We start from the raw sequence: 14,932 nt of genomic DNA, 5'->3' as shown, positions 1-14,932 counted from the left end.
AAATTTTTGACGAACATATCTGAACTAAAAAAAATTAATTTAATTCAAAAAAAAAATTCTTGAGTAAAAAAGTCATTTAACACTATTTGATCATCTTAAATCAAAAAATTCTTGAATCAAATAAAATTTACCCAAACCAAGAAAAATTTCTTAGTTGTAGAACTTTTAAAAACAAAAAATTCTTTGCAATGATTTTCTTGGTTCAAGATTTTTTTTTCTTGAATTAAGTTAATTTTTTTCAGTGTATGTTATAGAGTAAGTTTCTATGATTAAATTTGGTATCATCAGGTAAGTCTCAATCTAAATAGGCGTATTTTCATGGATTTATCGTTTTTTGGCAACAATTAATATCATAATTTAAAATTTTTGAAGTTGTTTTTAAATAGTTTGTTGGTTCTTTAAGTTTGTAAAACTTGTCCGAAAACAAATTCTTCAAGACCAACATGCTTTTGGTTCAAGTTAACCTTTCTTTCTGTGCATATTATAAAAATAATAAAGAACTTATCAAAATATAAAAATAAAATTTTGTTTTTACAGAAAGATACTTAATTTTTAAAAAATGTTTTAATTTATACTTATGTTTTTTTGCTACTTTAGATAGTTAATTTTAATACTTTGTTATTGTAAATGTGATTTCGTCTCGGTTCTTAGATTTTAGAAAAATTATAATTAATGCTTTAAATTATCGTTCATTAATATTAAAATTAAAATTAATACTCCTGTTAGAGGTTTTATAATAATAATAATTTTAAAATACGTTTAATAATTTTGTTAGGTAAAAAAAAGCTGTTATTCAACATAGTGTAGGATGTTATTGACAATAACTGTTCTTGCATCGTCATGCTGAAAATTCGGTGATAATTCTCCGAACAGTTGTTATCCAATAAAAAACAAATAACAGGTTAAAAACAAAAACCAATCGATAGAAATGAAAAAAATGTATAATTGTTGTCAGTACATCGATAATTAATAATTTAATAGCTCTTAATAATAGTCTCTTATCTTAGAGTCAAACTCGAAAACAACTGTAACAGATGTCGGTTTAAAAAACTAGCGATCTAAAAAATAAAAATTTAACCAGACAGTTGGATAAATATCAACAAACAAATTGTTTTATTTAATTATTTACTTAAATAAAATAAAAATGTTAATATTTTACATTTTACTTGCATAATAATTGTATTGGACGTTGGCATCGCTATAAAAACAATAATAGCTTAGTACTTGTTAAATATGATGCCCTCCATCAATCACAATCTTGTCAACATAACATAATGTCTGCTGCGCATTTGTTGGCTAGGGCATTAAAGTGACCAGCATATAAACCAATGTAACATCAGTGACGTCGGAAAATTTAATTATCTATGTACTAAATGCATTTTTATGATACGTCTATTGCTTGTGTAAATTTATTTAACCGCCGATTAAAATCTCATTTGTCTTACTAAAAAAAATCTCAAATTAAAATGTATATATGCGACCACTGCACTTAACTACAATTTTTTTTTTTTCTTTATTTTCATCTTATCCACTCAGATTGAATATGAATTACAAGCCATTAGTCATTAACTATTTATATAAAAAGTATATGCTATTTTATTTATTTTGTCATTTTATGATTTATATATCATATTTATTTCCACACAGGGCTCAGTCTCGACAATAGCAATATGTCAATGTCTTCAGTTGGTCCTCAGAGTCCTCTTGACATGAAACCTGATACTGCGAGCCTCATGAATTCTGGAAATTTTAGTCCTTCTGGTCCTAACAGCCCTGGGTAAGTTTTATGATATCATAATAATATAAAAAATGATATAATACTGAAAACAGTAGACATCCAAACTGTTAAAACTCTATCTAGAAAGTGGTATGTCTTTTTTTCTTGTGAATCACGGAAAACTTATGAATATTCTGACATAGAATTCGCTTCGTAGGATTCGAAATATTTTATATCATCATTATTTTTAAAAAACAATTTATTTTTTTTTTTAACTTCCCGCTACGAAAATCGAAGATTTTCAAAAATCGGGAAGTTATTGTTTTCACCCCGTTTTGCAAAAACCGAGTTTTCATCAGATCTCGACGTTTGAAGGTCACAGGAAGCTTCCCTGACTATCCCCGCGAGATTGTCACGGTGTCTGTATGTATATATGTATGTATGTATGTGTGTGTGTGTGTGTGTGTGTGTGTGTGTGTGTGTGTGTGAAAGTATGTAAACCACTTATAACTTTTGAACGGCTTGACCGATTTCATCGCGGTTGATGCCATTCGAAAGGGCTTAACCAAACTTAGATTTTGAAAACTATTTGGACCGATTCAGATCAATAGATTTTGAGAAATCTTCAAAAAACTGAAAAAATTTTTAAATGTGATTTTTGGAATAACTTTTAAACGGCTTGATGGTTCAATTCCAAAAACTAATCAGCTCTTAACCTCAAAAAACCACGTCGATCGCCACCAGTCCGGTCAAAATCGGTTGATTCGTTCGAGAAATATCGTGAACGAAAGAAAACCGAAAAAAGTGTTTTTTCGGAATAACTCCGAAATTCCTAGCGCGATCAATTCAAAATTTGAGATTCTTTGAGAGGCTTGAAAAACTGCGTCGAATGCTGCCAACCGCGTGAAATCGGTTTATTCATTCAAAAGTTATTGCGGTTTAAAAATTCAAAAAATAGTGTCATCAAATCCCTATCAGACTTTTGAGCTCGAAGAGCTCAAAAGCATAGGAAAACAATCTCTTTGAGCTTGGAGAGCTCAAAATAACCCATAAATTGTATTTTTGAGCTCGAAGAGCTCAAAAACGTCATTGTTGCAATTTTAAGCGCCTAAGTATGGAATTAGCGGGAAGTTGCAGGGATGGCCTTCAGGGTCAACCGTTTTCCGAATTTTTTTTGTTACAAGCTATGATCGATTGTTCATTTTTTCTTTTTTAGAAAGATACATTAGACAAATCTGTTATTTCTACTTGCAAATATATATAAATAAAAACATTAGTATGAGTAAGAATAAGGAGGAATGAATAAAGTCTTGAAAAAGAGTAACAATATTGATTTAAAAATGAAAAAAATTAAACTATAGCTTTTAAAATTAAGAAACAGGCTTTAAAAGTAGAAAATAATTTAGAATGATTTTTTATAAGTTTAAAATAAAAATATTGTGATTAACAAAAAATTTATTTTGTTTAAAAAAAAAAAGCGCGGGATACTTTTTAAGATATTTTTATCATAACTCTACTTTTAAAAATATCTACCAATAAAATATTCACAAGAATTGATATCAAAATACTCTACACTTTTTCTTATTTTAAATTGATGGAAAATTATTCAAAATTATTTTCTACTTTTTCTACTATTTTCTTTTTCCACTTTTTCTACTATTTCAAAATTTTTTAAGTGTAATTAAATAACAAAAGCTTCAAATTGTAATATTTTACTTAATTAAAAAAAAAAAGAATTATTTTCACTGCAATTTTGAAGATGGTGTATCTTTAACGTGTAAAAATAATCATTTTTTTATTCTGATGATTCTGAACAGGAGACCAAGATAAAGTTATCAAATGATTATTGGTCTTAAATACAAATTCAAATTTTTAAATCAATCGTTTTTAAATTGATGAAAATTATGTAAAAGATTCTATTACATAAATACATATTTACACAGAAAAAAAAATTAAGTTGATTGAAGAGAAAAATTCTTGAAATGAAGTTAATTGTGAAGAGCTTTATCACCTTGATTTAAAAAAATTCTTGATCTGAGAAATTTTTCTTGATTTAAGTAAATTTTACTTGATTCAAGAATTTTTCATCTTGAGAAGATAAAAAAATTCTTAAAATAATTTTCTTGGTTCAAAAATTTTTCTTTTGAATAAAATTAATTTTTTTTTTTGGTACATACAGATCAAGCTAATAAAAGCGTGTTAGTAAAAAAATATTCCAATTTTCTTATTTGCAAATCTAAAGTTTTTGAAAGACGTTATTGATTAGAATAATTCTAATCAGACTTAATTCCTCTCAACGCTATCTGATTGTTGAGCCAACAATTTAATGAGAAAGAAGGTTGTGTAATGAAGTTTATGTGGATTACAGTTGGTAGATACTTTTAATCCCTCTTTCTCTTTATTACTTTTTTTATTAATGAACTTTTTAGACTTACCGAAAACAGATCATTTGAAATTAAAAGAGAAAATTTTTTCTAAAACATTAAATATTAATATTAAATAGAAAATAATTTTCAAAATTTCATTAAGTAAATATTTATTTTTTTACTTGAAGAATAAATTTTCGGATGTCTGCTATTTTTAGTATCATAACTATCTATTAATAAATTTCTGGTTGTAAAAAAACCTGCACTTTATTAATGGTGACGATGTCAGTATCCGGTGACCCCCGATGTCATTTTAAGCGGTTGCGATAGCTGTGGTCACTTAGTCTGCTCATAAAAAGATAATAAAATCGATTTATTCTTATTGATTATTTTAAAGCTGCAGAAAAATATACCTGGAGTTAATTATAAATCTGTCTACTTTTTTTTTTTGCAATAATTTAATTAAATTAAATCGAATTTAAAAAATTTAATCAAGCATCAAGCATGGATAAATTATAAAAGCTTCCGAAGATATTATTACTTTTCTATTTAAAGCAGATAATGCCCCAGCGAAGCTTGTGCTATAATATAAAAATAGAATCCACCTGAAATATTAAATTCTCTTTGGATTATTGTGAAAAAATAATTTTTCTATCAATCAAATAGTTATTTTTTATTTTCATGATAATTACACTAGTGAAAAACTATTCTCAGTTAATCCTGATTTGATGAATTTTTATGAACTATGTTAAGAAATAAAAAAATGATTGTTGTTGAAAAAAAAAAAAAAAAAAGAAATTTATGACTAGTGTAATTATTAAATAAATATTGAACCAATTGAATTGAAAATCACTCTAGATTGTTTGTTGGCTGTCACAGCAGTTTATTGAGTACTTCACCGGGTGGGCAATCTAAAGGAGCTGGATCACCTTATCCACCGAATCATCCCTTATCCGGCAGTAAACATTTGTGTTCAATTTGCGGCGATCGTGCTAGTGGTAAACACTATGGAGTTTACAGGTAACAATATACTTTATTTATCTATTCATTCTTACTCACTATAAATATCTATTCATTTTCTGCTATACTACTAATATATAAACTAAAATTTTAAGTAGCAAAGTTGAACTTGAAATTTTAAGTCACACTTTTGTATGTACAAAACCGAAAGATACCAATAATTTTAAAAGGTTAATCAAAACACATCCAAAAAAAGTTGCTAATTTGATTCTTTAATTTTAAGTTTAATTGGAAATTTTTTTTAATTTTGCAAAATAGTCTTTTATGAATAAAAAGAAATCTATAGAAACAAAAAGTTTGGAAATAACATCCTGAATAAGTATTAAAATTTTTTTAATTTATTTTTAAAACAATCAATGAGGCTGACTTTAAATTTTCATAAAATATTTATAATTCTTTAAATAAATTTTTCCTTTTAATACAAAAATATAATAACAATAACAATAAATTAAATATATAAATAAATATATATCCAATAGCGGTTAAAAATATTTAGCAGCGATTGTTATTTTCTTTAAATTAATGTACAGTCATTGAAATGTCAATTCTTTTTCTGTGTATCCTCGAAAAATCAATAATTAAATTCAAGACAAGAACAATAGCAGCCATGACAATAACAATAATAATGATAATGATAAAAATAATATTAAAAAAGGTTGATAAATTTACTCTTTAATTTTCCCCTATTCCAGACGCTCGTTTTTATCGGAGGTTTTTTCGGTAAATTTTTTCCCTCTTATCTTTATCATACTCTTACCTCGTACCTCTTATACCTCTACCCGCTTAACTTGGACTTGAATTTGTTGGCGTAGTCGGGCAAACAGTTCAAGGTCGGCTTCAACTCGCTCAATAATTCCACCTAACCAGCTCCTTTTCTGCACAAACTTATGAATAATAGGCGTCAAATATAAATATATTTTTTCTTTTATGTTTAGTTTATTTATTTCATGATTCATTACCAATGAATTGTCAATCTTTTTATTTAAATTATTTTTTTTTTGCATATGATACATCCATTGTAAATTTTTAGAAATATCTTTATACATGACTTGTCTTTTTTATTTTATTTTTCATCTCGAGTCATGATTTATAATTACTTATTCCTTTATTTCAAAACTACTTTTATTTTATATACATAAATATTTATATTTTTTTTTATTAATTATTATTATTATTTAATAAAAAAAAAATAGTTTTATATCCCTGAGAAAACAATTTTTTTATTTGACATTTTATAATGTGACAAGTAGATTACTTGTCTAACCACACCTTGAATAACATCATCATGATATAATAATCGATAGCAAGATTAAATGAATGTAATAAAAGGTATTAAATTGATTGCTTTATTCGTATTTATAATTAATAAAGTAAAAAATTTTAAATAAATTTACAAAAACTAATTGATTTTTCCAATTTCTAGTTGTGAAAAAAAAAAAAAAAAATCATTAATGACAAATTTCTTTATAAAATTAATAAATCCTAAAAATTCTAATGTGATAAATTTTATACCCACTAAAAGAAAAAATCGCATTGAAAAAAATGAGCAATCTTGTCGAAAGTAATTAATTTATTAAATATTTTAAACAATTTCATTTCTTAGCTGAGGAAATAAAAATTTTTATTGTAGTAATTTTCCTGTTGAAAAAAAGTTTTCTAATTTTTAGAAAAAAAAATTTTTGATGAAAATTCTCGTCTTTTTAAAATTTTTTTTTTTTCCAAATCAAAAAAACTTTCTTTTTAACAAGAAAATTTTTTATTTCTTCATCTAAGAAATAAAATTTTCAACAAATTAATTTCTTATGACAATAATGCCTATTTTTTTCAAAAGGAATTTTTTCTCTCAGTGCCTATTATTTTAAGTAATGAATAATTTTTACATAAATAAAATAAGAAATTAGGTTAGACGATTCGGGGAAAAAAATACTATAAAATTTTCACCGCACACGTTCTCAAGAATTTTACAATTCATCACATAATATACTTTTTAGGTATCTATGCTTTAGCAATCACTGTCATATGATGATTGCGTATTGCTATAAATTACACAAACAATAGGATTTTATAAAGCCCATAAAGTTAACGAAACGTGTAGTTGGAGTTAGAGCTAAAAGTTTGTAAGTGACAGAAAAAAACATTTAAAGTTCTGTCACGTTTTGTCCGGGTTCCATTTTGCTTCAGTTTTTCCTGTTTTTTTATCAGAAAGAATTTACATTACATAAGCAGTATTATAATTATTTTTTTCTAAATTTAAAAGGTTTTTTGTCATGAAAATTTATTTACTTTTGACACAACTTAACGATACTGCCTTAATTGAACTATTGTTGCAAACAATAAATAAAGTACTTATGCGTTATTAAATCACTTGATCTTTGACTTGATGATAATAAATACATATTATATACATCATATCATCTACTACAGATATTTGCTACAACTAAATTAAAATTAATTGATAATTGCATTCACGTGCACCGAATACGTTAAATATTTCTTTATATGTTCGAATTGAATGTGCGCTTGGCGCGAGACACTACGTGTGGAGTAGTAAAAATATAAATTAATGAATCAATAAGTAAAAATAAATGAATTTTATTGATACGACAAGCGATAAAATAAATTAGTATTAAAATTGGATAATTATATTATCTAAAAAAAAAAAAAATAATTGAAAATTAGTGTCGCTTTTGTAGTCAACCTTGGACTTGATAGAGTCATCCAGAGTGAATCTACCCACCCGTGCTTCCTACAACTGCAATGAGCATTCAGTTAAGGTTCGCTCCAATGCCTACGTCTAATTGAGCAATACACGAACTAAGAATCTGGATGACGATTCATTATTTTTATTTTAATGTTATGTCAAAAGTAAAAAAAAAAACTTAATTATAATAACATTTAATTATAAGACATACATAATGATAATAATTAATTAATTACTAAATTATTTCCTCCGTTTTTATTTGCTCATGCTCATGAAACAGGATTTTTTTAGCAAACAAACATAAGCAGCAGTAATTTAGTTTATTTTACGAAGTAGTTTTACTTAATTTTTGATCTTTAAATAATTTATTCAAAAATTTTTGTTACAGTTGTGAAGGCTGCAAAGGATTTTTCAAACGTACTGTTCGGAAAGATTTATCGTACGCTTGTAGAGAAGAAAAATCATGTATTATTGATAAACGACAACGTAATCGCTGTCAATATTGCCGTTATCAAAAATGCCTGGCCATGGGAATGAAACGTGAGGCTGTTCAAGAAGAGCGTCAACGTACCAAGGAACGTGATCAGAGTGAAGTTGAGAGTACCAGCAGTTTACACACAGATATGCCCGTTGAACGAATTCTTGAAGCTGAAAAACGAGTTGAATGCAAATTAGAACATCAAGGAAATTATGAAGTAAGTAATTACGGAGTTTTAATGATCTCTCAGAGTTATTTCATTTTAAGGTAGTTGTCATGGTACAATATTATCAAAAAATTAAAGATTATACGCGCCGCAAAAGTATATCGATGGTTTTCTGACGCAACCTCGTATCTCGAAAATGACGATTTTGGAGACGAGGTGAGAAATAGCTTATAAAAAATTAATATTCATCTAAAAACAATATTTATCAATTGTATTTTATAAAAATACTATCGTATTTATTATTAATTTGCTTAATATTTTTTTTTCAGTAACGCGTTTATAATTAATTATTAATTTTTTAGTTGAACCTTTTCAACTTCAAAAATCGAGATACGTGGTTGCGTTAGAAAACCCTCGATATGAGCTTGTAGCTAAGTCATTCATAGTTTTTACGCAAGACTGTACCCGTGGAGACGCAACCAATACAATTTTTTCAGTCCGACTCCGTAGATATATACTTTTTCATAAATTGTTGAACTTTAATCCGTTATTTATAAATAATTAGACGGTCAAAAATTTATTTTTATTTATTTTTTAAACTAATAACAAATACATTAAGGGGGGAAATACGTGTAGAAGGCCGTTTTCATGCTGATTTTCATTAATTTTTTTAAGGTATAAAAAATTAATGTTATTTATTGAAACTATTAGGCTATTTTATACATATATTTATGAGTATTTTTTCGTATTAAACAACAATATAAGTTAACAAATAGCGGAGATATCAGGTGATACACATCGTAGGTTGTCATCCGACTTAGCAGTCTGTGTGCAGTATGGAAGCCACAATTTTTATTTGAAATCAATGGCACAAAAAAAATTACTTCATTTATATGTTTATCTTCCATATGAATCTCAATTCCAAAAAAAAAGTAAAAATTTGCATTTTTTAGAGGGCTGTGAAATTAAGTCGTGATTTTTTACCACTTTTTCATACATTGTTTATACCGGTACAGAATTGCAGAGAACGTATGCAATCAATGTTAAATATCCAATTTATAATTGAATTCATCTCGAGTTATAGATGATCAATCAGTTCAGTAATGATAAATTACAGTCAAAATAAGTTGGATATTTTTCAAAAACTTCAAAATAGAGCCATGCGTGTAATTTTGGGAGTTAACAAGTACACATCGGTTGTGAAAATGCTTGAAACACTCGGATGGTTATCAATAAAACAGAGAATTATGTATAATCTCGGTACTTTTGTTTATAAAATGGTAAATAGTTTTTTTCCAGCTTATTCATGTGATCGTATACAGACAAATTCTGTTCGGAATTATAACACTAGGAATAGTAATCTAATTAACATGGTAAATACTCAAACAAAATCTGCTGAAAAAACTATAACCTATTTAGGATATAGTTTTTACAATGATTTACCTAATGAAATACAGAGTCAGGCAACAATACCGGCTTTTAAAAGACTACTTGTTACTTGTATTAAGACGAATATTGATATTTGATATGAAATTTTATTTATATACGATTGAAATAATCACATAAATGCTGGAAGAGAATCTCTTCATTATTTTTTGTTTATAAATAGTTGAATGTTAGTACCTAGTTGAAATATTTATATTTTGATCAACAATTAAACGTAATTTTTGTATTTATACTAATATCATTGGGATGTATTAATAGCCATGGCTAAATGAATAAATTATTTTTATTATTATTATTATCAATCGACTTCAAATTTTTAGGGTAATTGTCCTTAATAAATATACAAAAATTTAGAATTTTCTGACACTATGCCTTAACCACGACAGCTACCTTAATTTAAGTATTTTCATAAATTTATTTATTTTCAATAATTAAATTTTTTTAATCTTTAATAATAATAATAATTATTTTCAGAATCCCATGTCAGGATTTACTAATGCAGCAAACAAACAACTGTTCCAACTAGTTGAATGGGCAAAACACATACCACATTTTACATCATTACCTATCGAAGATCAAGTATTATTATTACGTGCTGGTTGGAATGAGTTATTAATAGCTTCATTTTCACACCGTTCAATGGATGTTCATGAAGGTATTGTACTGGGTAAAGATACAATAATTAACAGAAATTCAGCTCAACAAGTTGGACTGAGTGCGATATTTGATCGCGTATTGTCAGAGCTTGTTTCTAAAATGCGTGAAATGAAAATAGATAAAACAGAGTTAGGATGTTTACGTGCAATAATACTATTTAATTCTGAAATACGTGGATTAAAATCAGCTTCTGAAATCGAAATCCTACGAGAAAAAGTGTACGCAGCTCTTGAAGAGTATGTACGCATTAACCGGCCGAATGAACCAGGCCGATTTGCTAAATTATTACTACGTTTACCGTCATTACGTTCAATAAGTCTAAAGTGTCTTGAATACTTATTCTTTCACCGTCTTATTCATAATATACCAATTGATTCATTTCTTCTCGAAATTTTGGAATCTTCTTCGGATTCTTAGGATACGGAGGTGTGCCGAGTACTTGGGCACACCGATATGTGAAACTATTTTAATATAATTATTCTTTATTTTATTAAATTCATTATCAATCATCTCTTCGTTTTTACTTATCAATTCACTTTTATTATTGTTTAATTTTTAATTAATAATTAATATTAATTTCGTTTAATTTTGTGCAATTTAAAAATTCATATTTTTCATTAAGATTCATTTTTGATGTTACGAATTATTTTTCTATTTCTTACCGTGGTTTATTAATTTTTATATGTAAATAGCATCGTATACTTAAATAATAATAATAAATATTTAATTATTAAATAAAAAGAAATATTATGATTAGTATATCGGCAATACCAATATTAATACAAATTCACATTCCATCCTTACCTTGACTCTAACAAATTTGCGTTTACATGTGTACGAAATACTTTAATAAGAATAAATAATGTGTAATTTTACAGTGACATTTTATTATTCCATACTCTAATTAATTGTATTTTCTCCAATTACAATTGAAGAATTGTAATGTAATTTTCAAGGATTTTTCTTTTAAATTACCAAAATGTTTGTAATAAAATTTTATGATTATAAAATTATTTAATCAGTAAACTTTAAAAATTTTAATGTTAATTAATAAATAAAATGTCATTGAAAATTAATCAGTTGATTAATGCATAAAAAAATAAATATATATACATGAATAAGTAAATAAATAATATACTATTGTTATGTATACTAATTAAGATTTGTTGTAAAAAATTAAATCATGTAATTAAAATTCATCTGAAACATATTATTTAGGAAAATAATATTTCTGTATGATTTCTTCATCTTAATATTATGGAATTATTGTAAGAAAGGGTATTGTTTATTTCTACAACAGTATAACGATAAATAGTGTTAGAAAAAAAATTAATTAATTTTCGTTGATTAATCAAGTGTGAAATTAAAGCTCTCGTTTCATTAATAATTTTCTTTTTTATAATAAATTATGGCTTTGACTGAATGAATTATCTAGATGTAATAAAGTTTTGACTCAATTGCGAATTGTGGTAATGGGTATTAATTAGAAAATTAAATAAAATTTTTTATGTTTATATTTATTGTTTTTAATAATTTTGTATTTTAATTTAGTTTAATATTGAAGTAGACGAGAGTTTCTAGTTTTGATTAGCTTCAGTCATTAATCATTGGATATAAATAATTATACTAATTTATTGATATATGAATTAATAATTAATAAAATAACACGAAAAAAAAAATTCAATAATTGACGAATATATTTATATTTTTGAGCGAGTGCTAGTTTGATTGTTAGTTGTTGGTTATTGTTATAAAATTCGTATAGGATAAATGTTACAAAGCTTGCCGTTGAAATAAAAAAAAAAAAAAAAGTATTGAGATTTAATAAAAAAAATTTATCACTACTTAAATTATTTAACTGCAATATAATAATTAATTATATAATTTTAACATTAAATAAAATTACCATGTTTTCAATATTTAAAAATAAAATTTGTTTTCTAATTTGAATTTAACTATAGTTATTTTCTTGTAACTAAGCAAAGAATGGGCGCGAATGTTATCAATAAATTTTATATTATACGAAAATGTTAAAGTAATCTTAAATATAAAAATATAAAGACAAAATAAGTATATGTATACATTTAAAGGAATATATGTATATTGTAAAATTATAGTTGGAAACATATTGTAGAAAATAAAATCTCAAGCACAATAAATAACACGATATACTTATTATAATTGGAGTGCATTTTATTGAATTGAAGTATTTTAATTTTTTTATCTTTTTAAATAAATTAAATGCTCAAAAATATATAAAAGCGTTTGAAAATAATTAAAAACGATTTATTTTAAAATTCAAAATTAAACAGACTATGTTATACAAATGTTAGTACAAAAATATTTTAAAGTTGTAATATTATTGCGAGAGTATATTTTCAATCATAAATTAATAACAAATATTGTATTTAATGAAATAAACTAAATTAAATTATAAAATTTTATGTTTAATTATTTTCCTAGTTCATAATTTTAATAATTATTTTTAAAAATTCTATTTAATCTTGTCATGGATTTTTTATTAAGGGGGAACACCACTGTGACGATCGAAAAAAAAGAGGTGATTTTTGGGAATTTTTTTAACAGGGAAAATAAAGGAATTTGGGAATCAAGTTTTTTTTTATTTTAATAAACATTAAAGATTATTACAAATAATATTTCTATATTATTAATTTTTATTTTAAAGATTTTTTTAGCCGGGTTAAAACAAATAAAAAACAGTAAGAATAGTGAGAAAATTTTCAATCAGTCGCCATTTTTTTAAAAATTAAAATTTTTAAAATTCCGTACGTGCGACGATAACTACATCCTTACTGATTAAAAAGCAATTTGAGTTTTTTTTTTTCAGATGATCCGTTTTTGAGTTATCGAACCGACCATGGAGGGGGAAATTTTTTCTAGTGCTCTCCGAGATTGTTAATAACTTTTTAATAATTAAATATTTTTTAATAAAAATTTAGGGTAATAATCTTTAATGTGCCCTTAATAAAATAAAAAAAAAATCCGATCCCCAAATTCCTTTATTTTCCCTGTCAAAGAAAGATTGGCAGCCAAGAGAAACAATATCAACTTTAAGTTACCAAATTTTGCAACGACACAGTATGAAAATTCGTTTGTCATTACTGTAATTAACTTGTGGGAGCAATTGCCTGCTGATATTGTTGATTCTGTGAGCTTGGAGATTTTTAAAAATAAGATGTATGACTACTTATTTAATCTAGATATTAAACAACACTCATTTATTTAAATTTTATTATTATTTATTGAATTTTGTAAAGCCGTTGAGCAAATTGGTTAAATCGGAGTGATATTTTTTATGTTATTTATTTTTTATATTTTTTAAATTAAGAATAGATTTTATTTAAATAGTTACTATAGCAATTACTAACATGATTAATAATAATGATACTAGTCAATATTGTTAATTTACCACTCTAATTGTATACTTGTAACTATTTCGGGTTCTACTAATGCGGGTTCTGGCGCAGTTGAAGATTAATAATGAAATCTTCAACGAAAAACTGCGTATAAAGCTTGTCACCACGTTAATATTCCCAGTGTTTGATTATTGTTGTGCGGCTTACTGCAATATTACTAATGACTCGCAGATGCGATTACAGCGCAAAATGAATTGCTGTGTTCGCTATATCTATAAAATTGCGAGGGCTGAACACATTACTCCGTACTTTAAGAGGCTGGGTTGGTTAAAGCTGAGTGACAGAAGAAACTACTTTATAGCATGCCTCTTTTACAAAGAAATATATTTAAATTATCGTCAGCTATTTAAATGTCACTTAGAATTTTTGCCGGTTGCGTTGCGTAGAGGCGATGTAAGGGAAGATTATCTGCGGCTACCTAGATCTAATTGTTGTATGTATGATAACTCGTTTCTTGTTGGTGGTATACGTATCTGGAATGCGCTGCCAGATGAAATTACAAAAGCCGAAAGTTTCGAAATATTTCGTAGACTGCGCTATGATTATTATTTCCAAAATTATTGATCTGCTATATTGAACGTTTATTACTGCTATTGAAGGTTGTTGAGCTTTGTATAACACAAGTATTATTTATAAGCATGATTAACATGTTATTACTGTTAATTACTATATTTATTTTGATTTTATTTTTATGTATCTAAAACTCTGTACTTCATACACTAATTGTAAATGTATATTTGATGATGGTTCTGAGGGAGCTTAGGCTCCAGAATCCAATAAAATTATTATCTATCTATCTATCTATTTCTGTATGTATATTTTTATAAGATTGCCATTCGGCCTTGGCATAATAAAGCAATCTATCTATTTTCCTTGTCAAAAAAATTCTCGAAAATCACGTCTTTTTTTCGATCGTCACAATGGTGTTCCCTTATAATATTAAT

At 25.9% G+C, this 14,932-nt stretch overlaps 1 protein-coding gene across 8 annotated transcripts in view; it reads left to right on the top strand.

The window, feature by feature from the left end:
• The window catches only part of LOC123269530 (retinoic acid receptor RXR), a 31,683-nt gene extending 20,573 nt beyond the window's left edge, over positions 1–11,110 (top strand). For 5 of the 8 annotated variants that reach the window (XM_044735311.1, XM_044735318.1, XM_044735334.1 and 2 more), the window contains exons 3-6: positions 1,648–1,777; positions 4,942–5,103; positions 8,193–8,499; positions 10,369–11,109. In XM_044735311.1, coding sequence (XP_044591246.1) covers positions 1,648–1,777; positions 4,942–5,103; positions 8,193–8,499; positions 10,369–10,968 — 1,199 coding nt within the window. In that variant the 3' untranslated portion in view covers positions 10,969–11,109. Of the gene's footprint in view, positions 1–1,647; positions 1,778–4,941; positions 5,104–8,192; positions 8,500–10,368 lie in introns of all 8 variants that reach the window. The other 3 variants (XM_044735370.1, XM_044735361.1, XM_044735352.1) reach the window with 3 other exon arrangements.
• The last annotated feature ends 3,822 nt before the right edge of the window (positions 11,111–14,932 follow it).

The sequence above is a fragment of the Cotesia glomerata genome, linkage group LG1 (assembly GCF_020080835.1).
Source record: "Cotesia glomerata isolate CgM1 linkage group LG1, MPM_Cglom_v2.3, whole genome shotgun sequence".
Classification (NCBI taxonomy): Eukaryota; Metazoa; Arthropoda; class Insecta; order Hymenoptera; family Braconidae; genus Cotesia; species Cotesia glomerata.
Note: the sequence above shows the minus strand (reverse complement) of the source record. Positions and strands in the feature narration are given on the sequence as shown.